This window comes from Rattus norvegicus, chromosome 15 (genome assembly GCF_021556685.1).
Source record: "Rattus norvegicus strain SHRSP/BbbUtx chromosome 15, alternate assembly SHRSP_T2T, whole genome shotgun sequence".
Taxonomy (NCBI): domain Eukaryota; kingdom Metazoa; phylum Chordata; class Mammalia; order Rodentia; family Muridae; genus Rattus; species Rattus norvegicus.
Window position 1 is genome coordinate 38,522,501 of NC_141548.1, and position 13,587 is coordinate 38,536,087.

Genomic DNA, 13,587 nt, shown 5'->3' on the forward strand with positions numbered 1-13,587 from the left:
CACAGTGCTTGGCAGGAAAACCTGCTGTTCTTTACTCCGCCCTTTGAAGATGTGCTGTGTGTTTTATATAGTCAACACAAGTTGGCCCAGTGTCCATGACACACATCCACCGTTGATCAGGAAGATGTTCATGCTCTGGCCTGTATGGTCATAAAAGCTTTGAGATCATGATACAGAATACAAGAACTGGGAAGTGGGCAGAGAAGAAGGAGCTGGGTAGGAAGGTCAGGCTCGGGTGCTGCAGACGGTTGGGGGTTGGAGCAGAGGCAGTTTCGGTGATTCGGTGAGATCCAGGGCTTGCTGGGAGCTTCCCTAACACCAGGCATTATGGGAGCAAACCAGCCTGGGTCACCCCCCGGCCTGAGGGCTGAAGGCTATTCCAGTCGCTCGTCACCGCACACCTAGGACAGTAAGGCTGAGATCTTAGGGTCCTGGCTGATTTGAGTGAGATAAAACCTGGAGTAAGCCATGGCCTTGTGAGCTTGCTGTCACCATAGTCTGCCAGATGAGGGAAGGACTTGGTGGCCTTCTCCTGGCCTTGAGACTATTAGTGAATGATTAGCAGGACCCCATCACAGTTTTCAGTGGCCGTCATCCCTGGTCTATGGTGCCTTTCCTTCCCCAACTGTCAGATCATGGAGTTCCCTGATGTTTCATGGAATCCGGTGGGCCTTCCATTCCTCTCTCAGAATGAGTTGTAAGGAAGGCAACAGAATGAGAGAGATGTCTAACACCTCCCACAGTCAGGTCACTTCCAAGTCCTCAGCCTGAGACAAAGTTATAGCGTGGCCCTCAATGTCTTAGTTTGTCTTGCCTCATGCTCCTGGTGCTCAGAAAGTCACCAACCATTTCAGCACCTTCTCATCCTACATGACTGAACACCCTGGACACTCGCTAACAGTCACCACCTTCACCTGCAGAGGTAGCCTGGGGCGCCGCAGGACTTCCTGTATCAATCACCCCTGGAGATTCAACCAGGAAACTGGAATTGGAATCTCAACTCCTGTCTGCTTTTTTCCCTTTCACCCAGGAGAACCAGGACATCCCGGTGGGCCGGGGAAGGATGGAATTCGTGGAGAGAAAGGAGAGCCAGGTCAGTGGCTTTGCACTCACCATGCACAGTGCCCTAGTATGAGGCTGAGCTGATGGCAGCTGTCTGGTGCTCCCAGAATGACCCACTGTATTAGTCAGGGCTCTCTAAAGTAACAGAACTGCTAGAATGAATGTATAGAGATTACACACACACACACACACACACACACACACACACACAGACACGAACACAGAGGGAGAGAGAGAGACAGACACAGAGAGACACAGAAAGAGAGACCAAGAGACAGAGACAGACACACAGAGAAGCAGAGAGAGAGAATGAGAGAGAGACAGACAGACAGACACAGAGAGACAGAAAGAGACACACACATACAGAGAATGAGAGAGAGAGAGAGAATTACAAACTGTGGTCTGAGTAGTTCAACAACGGTTGTCCTGCAACCTGAAGGCCCATAATCTGTTATTCAGTGCATGAGCCTGGATGTCTCAGCTGTCCCAATCTGGGTCTGTAGTCCTGGGGAATTCCTAAAGAGCTGCTGGTCTTCAGACTAGATTGGAATTGTGACGAAGTAGATGCTAGCACCAGCAAAGGAATAGCCCAGCAGCAGGATAGATGAATTTGCCAGCAAAGATAAGGACAAGCAGGCAAAAAAGCAAACACTTTCTTCTTCCCCCTCGTCCTTCAATAGTGAGCTGATGACAGATGTGGCCCAAACTTAGGGTGGGTCTTCCTGTCTCAAATGAGCCAATCAAGAGAATCCTCACAGGCACGCCCAGCCTCGTGATTTCAGTTGGCTCCAGATGTAGTGAAGTTGGTAAGATCAGCCATTACAGCCTCCACAGCTTCTCTCTCTGCTACAGACGCATCAGCACACTTGTCCTGGAAAGCTCCAAGTGCGAATTAGTCTCAGCTTCTTTTTGTGAGCTGTGGGATCTGCCCACGTACCAAGGCAGCCAGAGACACTACACAAGCAGGTGTTGCCATGTCCTGGGGGAGCAGCACCCAAAAGTCCAAAAGTTGTGTTTTATTTTATGTACTTTTGCCTAGTATGGAGTCTTACTTGATTTTGCCAGTACTGTGGATTAAACCTAGAACTTCATGCCTGCTAAGCAAAGGCTGCATCATGCCTTCTTGAAAGACACTTGTTAACATAATATTAACAGATAGCAGTGGAGTTCACTATGACATCTGTCTTAGTTAGGGTTCTCTAGAGTCACAGGACTTATGGGTAGTCTCTAGAGTAAGGGAATTGGTTGATGACTTACAGTCTGTGGTCCAACTCCCAACAACGATCAGCAGCAGCTGTGAATGGAAGTCCAAGGATCTAGCAGTGGCTCAGTCCCACAAGGTAGGCAGACAGGCACAAAAGAGAGGCTCTTCCTTCTTCCAATGTCCTTATGTAAATTTCCAGCAGAAGGTGTGTCCCAGATTAAAGGCATGTATCACCACGCCTGGGTCTGGGACTTGCTTTGTCCCAGTTGACCTTGAACTCAGAAATCTCCTTGCCTTAGTCTCCTGGGATTCATAACCACTATGCCTCAAGATCTCCATACCAAGATCCATTGTCCCAGCCTCAAGAGCAGGATCAAAGGTGAGCCTTCCAATTCTGGATTGTAGTTCATTCCAGATATAGTCAAGTTGACAACCAGGAATGGCCACTACAACATCCTCACATGTGTATGTGATGTTTCAATCACATTCGTCGCATTACCCTCCCTTGCCAGTCCCACCGAGCCTATTCTTCTGCTGTTGCTTCTCCTCTTGTGTGTGTGTGTGTGTGTGTGTGTGTGTGTGTGTGTGTGAGACCCAGTGTGTTCATTGGAGAGTTCATCAGTGCATCGGTGAGTGTGTGCTTATAGGAGCAGGTGACCCTTACTGATAAGCAACTACCCCAGAAAGTGGGTGTCCCTCACATCCAACACTGACTGCTCATAAATCCTCAGGGACAGATGATGACGTGTGTGGCGCAAGTCCACATCTTAAGGGACTGTCACTCCCCGGAGGACTGAAGTCCCATTACTCAGCAGCTTAGTTGACCTGCTCCTTGTCATATTGTCCATCTCATGCTTGTCCCAAGGGTGGCCTTGTTTTGGGGTTGACATGGGTCACTCTGGTGGTACAGCTGTCATTGCTCATAGGGGCCCTGGCACTAACTAAGGAGTACTTTTGGAGACTGGGGATGTGGCTCAGTCCATAATGTGCTTACTTAGCATCCTTGAAGCCCTGGGTTCCATTCCCAGCACTGCATAAACTGGGAGTGGCAGATAGAGGCACAGTCCCAGCACCCAGGAAGCACTGGCAGGAGGAAAAGAAGTTCAAGACCATCCAGTCATCCTTGACTATAGTTGTCCTTAGCTATAGTGAGTTTGAGGCCATCCTAGGCTATATAAGACTGTCCCCAAAACAAACAACCCCCCAAACCCCAAAAACAAAACAAAAAACTCATAGTTGTGTGTGTGCGTGTGTTTGTGTATGTATGTGTATGTGTTTGTATGTGTGTATGTATGTGTGTGTATGTGTATGTGTTTGTATGTGTGTATGTATGTGTGCGTATGTGTGTGTTTGTGTGTATGTGTATATATGTACATGTGTGTATACGTGTGTGTGTTTGTGTGTGTTTGTGTATGTGTGTATGTGTGTATATGTGTGTGTATATGTGTGTGTATGTGTGTGTATGTGTGTATGTGTGTGTTTGTGTATGTGTGTGTATGTGTGTGTATGTGTGTATGTGTGTGTTTGTGTATGTGTGTGTATGTGTGTGTGTTTGTGTATGTGTGTATGTGTGTGTATGTGTGTGTATGTGTGTATGTGTGTGTTGTGTATGTGTGTGTATGTGTGTGTGTTTGTGTATGTGTGTATGTGTGTGTATGTGTGTATGTGTGTTTGTGTGTGTATATGTATGTGTGTGTATATGTGTGTGTGTTTGTGTGTTTGTGTTTGTGCCCATTATGTGTTTACATGTACATTGCCTTGCATAAAATTTGAGTTTTTGAAATTTCAGACTCTAAGCAAATCTTGAACCCATACCCTTCTTTGTCTCAATCAAATGCTTAGTGACAAAAACTCCGACATTTCTCATGAGGGAATGTTTTCTAAACCGTCTCTTCATTATCTTCCTCTATCCAGGAGCAGATGGAAGAGTTGAAGCAAAAGGCATCAAAGGTGATCCAGGCTCCAGAGGATCTCCAGGGAAACATGGCCCAAAGGGATCCATTGGTCCTACAGGAGAGCAAGGATTACCGGGAGAGACTGGCCCTCAGGGGCAGAAGGGGGATAAAGGCGAGGTGGGCCCCACTGGACCGGAAGGACTAATGGGCAGTACCGGGCCTTTGGGTCCCAAGGGCTTACCTGGCCCAGTGGGCCCTATTGGCAAACCAGGTCCCAGGGGAGAAGCTGGACCCATGGGCCCCCAGGGGGAGCCAGGAGTCAGGGGAATGAGAGGCTGGAAAGGCGATCGAGGAGAGAAGGGGAAAGTTGGTGAGGCTCCCATGGTGCCCAAGAGTGCTTTCACTGTGGGGCTCACGGTGATCAGTAAGTTCCCTCCCCCAGATGTGCCCATTAAATTCGATAAGATCCTATACAATGAACAGAACCATTACAATGTAGCGACGGGAAAATTCACCTGCCACGTGGCGGGCGTCTATTACTTTACCTACCACATCACCGTGTTCTCCAGGAACGTGCAGGTATCTTTGGTCAAAAATGGGGTAAAAGTCCTGCATACCAAGGACGGTTACATGAGCTCTGAGGACCAGGCGTCTGGTGGCATCGTGCTGGAACTGAAGCTCGGGGACGAAGTGTGGATGCAGGTGACAGGAGGAGAGAGGTTCAATGGCTTATTTGCAGATGAGGATGACGATACCACATTCACGGGCTTCCTTCTGTTCAGCAGCTCTTGACACAAAGGACTCTGCACGTGGGCCTCATGGAGGGCTCCACTGGTGAATGTGGTGCCCACAGAACCAGCTTGGCGAGGGTAGGATGTGACTACATCCATTCCTCCAGTTATTGCATCGATTCTAAAGTGTACACACGACAAGTTAATCCCGCAGATTCCGTCATTTGAACCCGTGAATAATAAACTAAGACTCACCAGCAATGTATCCGTGTTCCATGAAGGCTTCCCCATGGTGTCACTAAACAAAGACTGGGTCCAGATTTGAACTCTCTAGCTCCTGAATTCTGTGTCTTCCATCCCCTGTCGGTCTGATGTATGAGTCTGAATCCGTGCCTGCCTGAAGACTGTCTTGTGAATTTGTCTCTGTCCCCAACAAAGGGCTTTGCTCTCTCCTTTATTGAGCAGCACAAAAAGCAACCCACAGAGGGAGGGATGAGGGATACTTCATAGACATCTTTAACAAGGAACTAAGTCACTGACTCCAAGTGTTCCCAACTGATCCAGAAAACAAACACTATTAAGTGGAGTGAGGGAGGGGAAAGGGAAGGAGAGAGAGAGGGGGGGTGGGGGGAGAAGAGAAGGAGGAAGAGGAGGAGAAAGACTGGATCTGTCATGGGCTTTTCAAACCTCAAGGGCCTATCCCATTGACACATCTCCTTTAACAAGGTCACACCCAATCCTTCCCAAACAGTTCCAGGAACTGGAGACCAAGCATTCAAGCCCCATGAGCCTATGGGGGCTATCCCACTATCCTCATTCAAATCATCACAATAACATTAGGGATATTTTCATCATAATGCGTTGCCACAGTTGTATGTATGTAATTTGGACTCTCTTAACGAGTAAAGGAATAAGCAGTGGTCCTGTATGCTGTGATTGATTTTTCATGCTGGAGATGGAGCCCAGGGTTTGTGCATGCTGGGCCAGTGCTCTGCCACAGGCTATCCTCAGCCTGCTTGTTAGGATGTCGGTAACATACCACCATTCCCTTACCCAGGACATCCTTTGTTCATGTGTGGTGGGAAGAGTTCTGATGTCACCTTCCTGCTGTAAGGGCCATATTATTTCTGATGCTAGGGAAACGTAACCGTAAGTGAGCTGGGGTTATGGCCGAGTAGGCATAGCAGGAGGGACCCATTATGTGATACATCCTGGGCAGAATCTAGCGAGATGGAAATCTTTAGTCAGACAAGTTATTTGCTTTCAAAATACAGCGGTAGGTTAGGCATAAGCTGCCCATTAAAGAGAGACAAGGAAAGGAAAAAGGGGGCCCAGGAGTTCCAAGCCAGTGTGAAACCCAGCAGGGAAAATCCTAGTGTTTGAAACGCCCAGTCTTGCCACAACACTGTACTTCTTTATGTAATCTCACAGCAGGGCTGTTTGGATGCGTTTCAGGCAGGTTTCCTTCCTGCCCACCTGGGTACCTGGCAGCGATGGTGAGTTGTCCACATGTATCCACAACTCATATGCTCACTGGAATGCACACGTTTCTTCTGATGGTTTCCAAACCCTCGCTGTGATGTCTAATCTTCATTGTCAACTTGACCAAAATTAGAAGCTCCTGCGAGACACACCTCTGTTATTACTGTGAAAGCTTTCCCAGAAAGGTTCAATGAAGAGAGACGGACCCACTCTGGAAGAGAGTGGTACTGTGTCAGGGGCTGGCATCCAGACTGAAGAGAAAGGAGCAAAGGAAGTGGTGAACTAAGTACCAGCACTCAACTCTCTCTGCTTCCCCCATCCACCCTGTTGTGAGGAAAAACCGCGCTATCACCACTGTAAGCTATTCTTGCATCCTCTCTCTCCCTCTCCACACCCCCACCCTCAGCCCCCTGTGTGTGTGTGTGTGTGTGTGTGTGTGTGTCCGTCCTTTCAAACCCACCTTCCAAAGGCTGGTATACTGTATTCCCTTTTCTGTCTACTGCTTCCCACTTCTACCCAGAGCAATCTCTCAAGGAAAAATCGAGTTTCTCATACTGAAATCCTTCCTTCGAGGCCTGGTGGCTCCTGCTTGGAATCCCAGTACTCAGGAGGCTGAGGCAAGACTGCCAGTTTGAGATCAGACTGGGATACATGGTGAGTTCTAGGCCAGCTTGGAATACAGAGTGAGAGCCTGTCTACAAACCAGTCAAGCAAACACAAAACCTTCAAAGTGTCTATAAAGCAAATATGACTGCCACCTTCTTGTCACCTTCTGCAGGAGAGACGACTGCACCTTTGAAAGAAAGCTGTGGTCCTGGCAGGACCCTACACCCTGACCCATGGTGGTGTGACTGTCCTTCCTCTGGAGAAGGCTAGGGCTGCAGAAAGACTTCCCCAAGCCTTCCAAAGTCTGCACCATCATTCCTACTGTCCCAGGGAGCACAACCACAATTTCCCAATGCCCTGCCTCCCAGTCTCTGCCCTCCTTTCATTCCTGCAGTGGGATTGAGGTTAGTTCCATCTGTACTGATTTAGATTTTAGACTATTGTGATGAGACACGAGGAATTAGGTAGACTCCCTGGTGGGCAGGCAGATAGAGGAGGACATGGCTAGGTAATGGTGGTGGCGAATATCCAAGATTCTCAACTTCTTCCTTAACCTACAGTTTTCCTCTCCCACTAGCCAGCCCCATTGCTGATGGACCTGCTCAATGAAGTCAAGACTGGGTCAGGACATGCCACACAACAGTTCTGGGCCAATCCTACCCCAGATTTCTTCAAACTGTCCAATCCTAAGTTAGGGGAGGGAGTCTCTGGAGAGGCTTAAAAAACAAAATAAAACAAAATGAAACAAAACAAAAAACAGCCCCTGAGAAGAGACTTTTTTTTTTTTGAGCTTTCTCTTTCTGAGTCTCCCGTTGCAGAGTCTTTTTCTGTGTGACTGTTGCTGGAAACCCGCACCTCACCCACTTTCCTTCAACTTCTAATTCTGTTCAGGATGCTTAAGATTTCTCTGCTGCTACATGTTGGTCTTCAGATTTTTCCTTCTTCAACTGACAGAGACAACGAATCCAATCAAGGCCCCTAGAGTATATCATTTCAAGAGCCTTAGACGGTATCAATAGTTTCCGAAGTCAAAACAGATGATAATTCTCTAATAGTTAGTTCACAGGTTACATAGCTGGTGTGTGTGCAAACATGGGGGTGACTTCAACTTCTTTTGGAGCAGACAGGTGCCATGGATTTCGACTGCTTGTGGTTTTTTGGTTTCTTTTGTGTCCTTCCACGCGCCGCCACTAAGCTTCCCTCTGAGAAGGCATCACTCATCTTGAGTTCTCCCATTCATTCCTGGCACCTGTAAAAAGTTCCAATGACTGACCAGACTTCTCAGGGACACTATCAAGCTCAAATCCAGGACATTTCTTCCTCCAGACACACGAGGGCGCTACGGAACTTGAGCTGCTCAGAAAGTGTGGGGGGCGACGCTCTTGCTAACGAGAGTCAGCGTGCACCAGTCGGGTCTGCAACGCGAGTGCCCAGCGCAAGCTGCTACCTTGGAAACGCAGGGCGCGCGCTTCCTGAGCGTGGCAGAGCCGGGGTCCCGAGGATGCTGCTGGCAGCCGGGACGCGGTATGCCTACCGGCTGTGCGGCCGGCGAGCCGCGGCGGCTCTGCAGGGACGCGCAGGCCGGAGCTGCGCCCGGAGCGTCAGCACTAGCTGGTCCCCGGTGGGCGCTGCCTTTAACGTCAAGCCCCAGGGCCACCTGTGGGACCTGTTGGGAGAGCGACGGGTGAGCGTGCCGCGGGTCTGGGCAGCGCGGGCTCCGCGTCTCGCTGAAAGGGGACTGCACCGGGATAAGGCCGTTCCGCCAGCTTCCCACTCAGCCCTTCCCCTACTCAAGTTCGATTTCTTTTCCTTCTGGCTTCAGCGTTCACATTTGTCCTTGGCTTTGTAAGGACACTCTTCCGTTGAAAACTCCATCACACAATTGTCCATTTCAAGCTACTCTGAAACAACCTGTTAAACCACGCATAGTGGTTCTTGCTTGTAAAACAGTCTTGATGGGTATAGGCAAGGGTACAAAGGGCAGCCTTTGGTCTCCAAACTGACTCTGAGACTGGCCTGAGTTTCGTAAGAACCGGTGTTAAAACAGAAAGCAACAACAGAACCCTACTGAAAAAAAAAATCAGATTTTCTGTCGCTCTTTGGAGATGATTGCATAGCCTACGAAGTCACCAGACAGAATTGCTTGGCTATTTCTGCTCTGCCTGTGGTGGTGTTGGACACTTGATAATAATGAATGAGGAAAAGGCAGGGAAGACTGAGAAGAATGGATCTCTCTCGTTGCATTTTCAGATTTTGTCCTAAAACAGTGGATCTCAACCTTTCTAATGCTGTGACCCTTTTATACAGTTTCTCATGATGTGGTGACCCCTAACCATAAGATTACCCCATTGCTATTTTATAACTAATTTTGCTGCTATTATGAATCATAGTGTAAATATCTGACATATGAACTCCCAGGTGGGTCGGGACCCACAGGTTGAGAACCACTGGGTTATTTTTACCTTTTAGCTTTTCGTTGTTGGGCAGCTTTCTAAAGATATAGTTTCATTGTACTTAATGGTGTATCTCAGTGTTTAACGTTGTCTATTTGAAAAGTTCTTTCTATATAAAAATTCCTCCAAAACCCATAAGGGTCGACGATGCTGGTATTAATGAAGTTGGTGTTGGAAGTGCCTGTTAGTGTTGAGCAGAGAACTACTTTTGTGCAAAGCCCTGATTTTGGTTGGTCTAGCGACTGCCTGCATCTGTGCCCATGGGAATAGTGTCACTGTTTCTCCGTCACGCCACACAAAACAACACTAGCACATTCTGAAATTTTATGTCTCCTTCAAGCCTTCCCTACTTTTCGAAAACAAATAAGTGTATGGTATGGGTTCAGTTGTCAGCACTGTGACTCCATGAGAAAATGGCTGGGAGGATTAAATGAAGATTCAAAGGTTTAACAAAATTTCTAACAACGACCGGCTCGCAGACAGTACTTGACAGATGTTAACGATAACCATCATTAGTTTACAACCTTGGTTTTGGGTGGATGAAATAGAACTGATTTCACCGGTATTTTAAGCAATTGTGTGTGTGTGTGTGTGTGTGTGTGTGTGTGTGTGTGTGTGTGTGTGTGTGTGAGAGAGAGAGAGAGAGAGAGAGAGAGAGAGAGAGAGAGAGAGAGAGAGAATGAGTGCAAGTTTGGCAGGTGCAGGCCAGAGGACAGCCTTTCAGGAATTGTTGCCTTCTACCTTATGGAGGCAGGGTCTCTCTCGGTTTTGCTATTAGACTGAATACTTAGGTTATCTTACCTGCTTCTGTTTGGTTCGTGAGCTTCTGAAGGGCTATTTTCTTGTTTCTATCTCAGAGCAGGAGTGCTGGGATTATAGTTACATGCGCCAAAAATTTGACTTTAAAGTTTTTATTTTTTTATGTATTTCGCCCAAATGTGTGTAAATTCACCACATGCACAGTGCCCATGGTGCAAAAAGAGGGTATTGGATCCCCTGCAACTGTAAGCTGCCGTGTTAGATGCTGGGAATAGAACCCAGGTCCTCTGCAAGAACAGCAACCACCGAGCCATCTCTCCAGCCCTTCTTCCCTTTTTTAATTATGTTTTTGTTTGTGTATATAGGTGCCTGTATGTCCATATGCCTGCCTTTTAGCACTTGGGGTGCATAGCCTGAAGTTCCAGGCTAAGTCACAGGAAACAAAAAAGAACACTATTCCCATGAGCGTAGATGCGGGCGGTCACTAGACCAACCAAAATCAGGGCTTTGTGCAAAAGTAGTTCTAGGGAGTAAAACAGACAGACAAAACTGTACTTTTGGCTATTATCTAGATGTGCTGTTTTGTACTTTTAGGGTCTTTTTGGAGTTCCTGAGCTCAGCACCCCTGAAGGATTCCAAGTTGCCCAGGAGGAAGCCTTGAGGAAGACGGAGTGGCTGGTAGAGCGAGCATGTTCCACACCTCCAGGGCCACAGACAGTCCTCATTTTCGATGAGCTCTCGGATTGCCTCTGCAGAGTGGCTGACTTGGTGAGGCTTAGAATGGAGAACAAGGGTGTGTGAGGGTGCAGGCCACATGCATACCATGGATGTGTGTATGAGTGCAGGAGCATGCATGAATGGGTGTGTGAGTGCAGGCCCTGCATGCCATGGATGTGTGTGTGAGTGCAGGAGCATGCATGTATGGGTGTGTGTGTGTGTGTGTGTGTGTGTGTGTGTATGAGCAGATGTATGCATGCTCTGTGTGTGTGTGTGTGTGTGTATGTATGTGTGTGCAGGCGCATGCACACCATGATGTGTGTGTATGAGGACAGGCATGGGGTCATGGGAGAACTCACAGGAGCCTCTCCTTGTAGGATCCATGGGTAAAATTTAGGTCACCAAGCCTGCAAGCCACACCTTCTACCTGCTGAGCCATCTTGCTAGAACCAGGCCCAAATTTGATTGCTTGTATCAATAAAAGTGATTAATGGCACATAGAATCCAAAATAGTGATTGGTCTTAGAATCCATTGCTCCATCAAACTCTCTGGCTTTTGTCTTTCCCCTTCATTAGGCGGACTTTGTGAAAATTGGACACCCAGAGCAGGCGTTCAGAGAGGCTGCGCAGGAGGCCTGCAGAAGTATTGGCACCATGGTGGAAAAGTATGTCCCCTCCACCCCAGGTGGCTTCATGTATAGTGCTTGTCATTTCCAGGGTGGGTGGGAGGAGGTGCTGTGATCTAGCAGCCCAGGAAGGTGGCAGGAGGGCTGGGGGGGATGTCATGGCAGCTGGCACTGTTCTCCTGGCTTCTCCCTTCCTTTATAATTGGATAATGAAGTCGACTTTCCAGGTTGCTGTGCATAAAAACAAAGCAAGGCAAACATGAGCTGCTTAGGAGGCATGGGGCACATGGGGACATGCAGCGGGATTTGTCCTCAGTACTGTCGGCAGTGAGTGTGCTGGTCGGCTTTTGTAGGGCACCTCCTCTGAGGAGTTGCCTCCATCAGATCGGCCTATAGACATTAATCTTGATTAATGATGAATGGCAGAGGGCGCGGTTCACTGTGAGCAGTGCCACCCCTAGGCAGGTGGTTCTCGGGTGTGGAAGACAACAGTGTGTGTTCGTCACGGAGTACGGAGTGTCTGTGGTGTGTGAGCAGCTCTCCTCTCGGCTTCTGCCTTTCAGTTTCTGCCTAGGCATCCCTCGATGGCTTATGACATGGGACATGTAAGCCAAACAATCCCTTGCCTCCCCAAGTCGCTCTTGATGATGTCTTTTCAGGGCAGTGGAAGGCAAACTAGGGCAGTAAGGAAAGTCTTTTGAGTATTTTTGTGGATATTTGGAGCTCTAGATTTTGGCATTAGTTAATTGCATAATAGCTGTGGGCCAGAGGATAGGAGGCCCAAATATGCATTTATGTGAAGAACCCTTTTCTAGACTTTATTGTGTTGTGATTGGGAATACCTTAATACTCTGAGAAAGCCAAGGAAGGCTGTGGGCGGAGGCTATGAGAGAACGTTCTTCTGAAGTGGTTTGGGAGTGATCTGAAGTGTTTTAAAGCCATGTATGAATGCTCCAGAGAGATAGCTGAAGTCACGGTGGACAGCACTATGTTCTGAAGCACAGGTATGTGACACGAAGCCAGATAATGTTTGAGACTGAGGAGAGTGTCAGGGTGCACCTACCCTGGGCTCATGAGGGGAAAACAGAAGCCAGGCAACACCATGGGACTGTTTCAGAAACCACACGTTGGAGAGGAGGAGGCTTCACTAGTTGGACAGACTTCATATCTCGGGAAGTCTGGCCATCCCTTCTCTCGCATTGAGCAACATTGTCCCCCTCAGGCACGGCAAATGTGATAAAACCAGTCCCTGCCACATCTGGACACTTGACCCCGTGCTGCCACAGGGATTCCATGGGATAGCGAGCACTTTTGTTAGGAGTGGCCCAGGAAAGGAGTCAGCATGGCCAGGCCACCTATCTGGGATGCCATGAAGGTTGTGTCCTGCTGATTTTAGATACAGCCTGTCCTAAGCCCACGCACTCTTCATTTTGTGGGAGACCAGTGGAGAACCGTGATTGGTAGTGAACTGGTATAGTGCTTGACTGTAATCGTCACCTCTCCACGAAGAGTGCTTCAGTCTGCTGAAAGTTGCTCAAGCGAGCTGGTCCCTCATCCGACACCAATCATTAATCGAGAAAAGGGAAACCATGAAGGTTTCTTTAAGACTTCGGCCCTGTACCGTAGAACTCAGGCTAGCCATGCTCGTGTGAGTGAGAGCAAAGAGTCATGACCCAGGCACCGATATCAGCCCAGCCCACAGCATCACTGTCATCTCCCTGGTTCCAGGGCCCTGGCACCCTCCAGGCCAGCCTTGGGACTATTCCTAGACTAGAAACCACTGCCACCTAGTGGTTCCTGATGGAAGGACAGTATCTTTCACATCACCCTCAGTCTACTCTTAACCAGGGACTCAAGGATGGGCTAGTTCCTGGGCCATTTGCAACTAAAGATCTGAAGTGACTGGTGGGCTGGAGGGTTTCTTTTGCCACTGCTCTTGTGGGTCCTCCCAAATGTTAAGGGGACCAGGCAGTTACCGTCAATCAAAGATACTCAGCAGGAACATTCTGCATCACCTACTCCCTGACACAGCCCCCGAGTGTCGGGAGAAAG

General features: G+C 48.5%; 2 protein-coding genes across 3 annotated transcripts in view; both read left to right on the forward strand.

Annotated features, from left to right (window-relative positions):
- The window catches only part of C1qtnf9 (C1q and TNF related 9), an 11,816-nt gene extending 6,663 nt beyond the window's left edge, over nucleotides 1–5,153 (forward strand). The window contains 2 exon segments of the mRNA NM_001191891.2: nucleotides 1,031–1,093; nucleotides 4,181–5,153. Of these exon segments, the coding sequence (NP_001178820.1) occupies nucleotides 1,031–1,093; nucleotides 4,181–4,953 (836 nt within the window). The 3' untranslated portion in view covers nucleotides 4,954–5,153.
- A 3,217-nt stretch (nucleotides 5,154–8,370) lies between these two features.
- Nucleotides 8,371–13,587, forward strand: part of Mipep (mitochondrial intermediate peptidase) — a 125,466-nt gene continuing 120,249 nt past the window's right edge. The window contains exons 1-3 of one of the 2 annotated variants that reach the window (XM_087586646.1): nucleotides 8,371–8,664; nucleotides 10,787–10,960; nucleotides 11,486–11,574. In XM_087586646.1, the coding sequence (XP_087442772.1) occupies nucleotides 8,482–8,664; nucleotides 10,787–10,960; nucleotides 11,486–11,574 (446 nt within the window). In that variant the 5' untranslated portion in view covers nucleotides 8,371–8,481. 2 annotated transcript variants of the gene reach the window in all.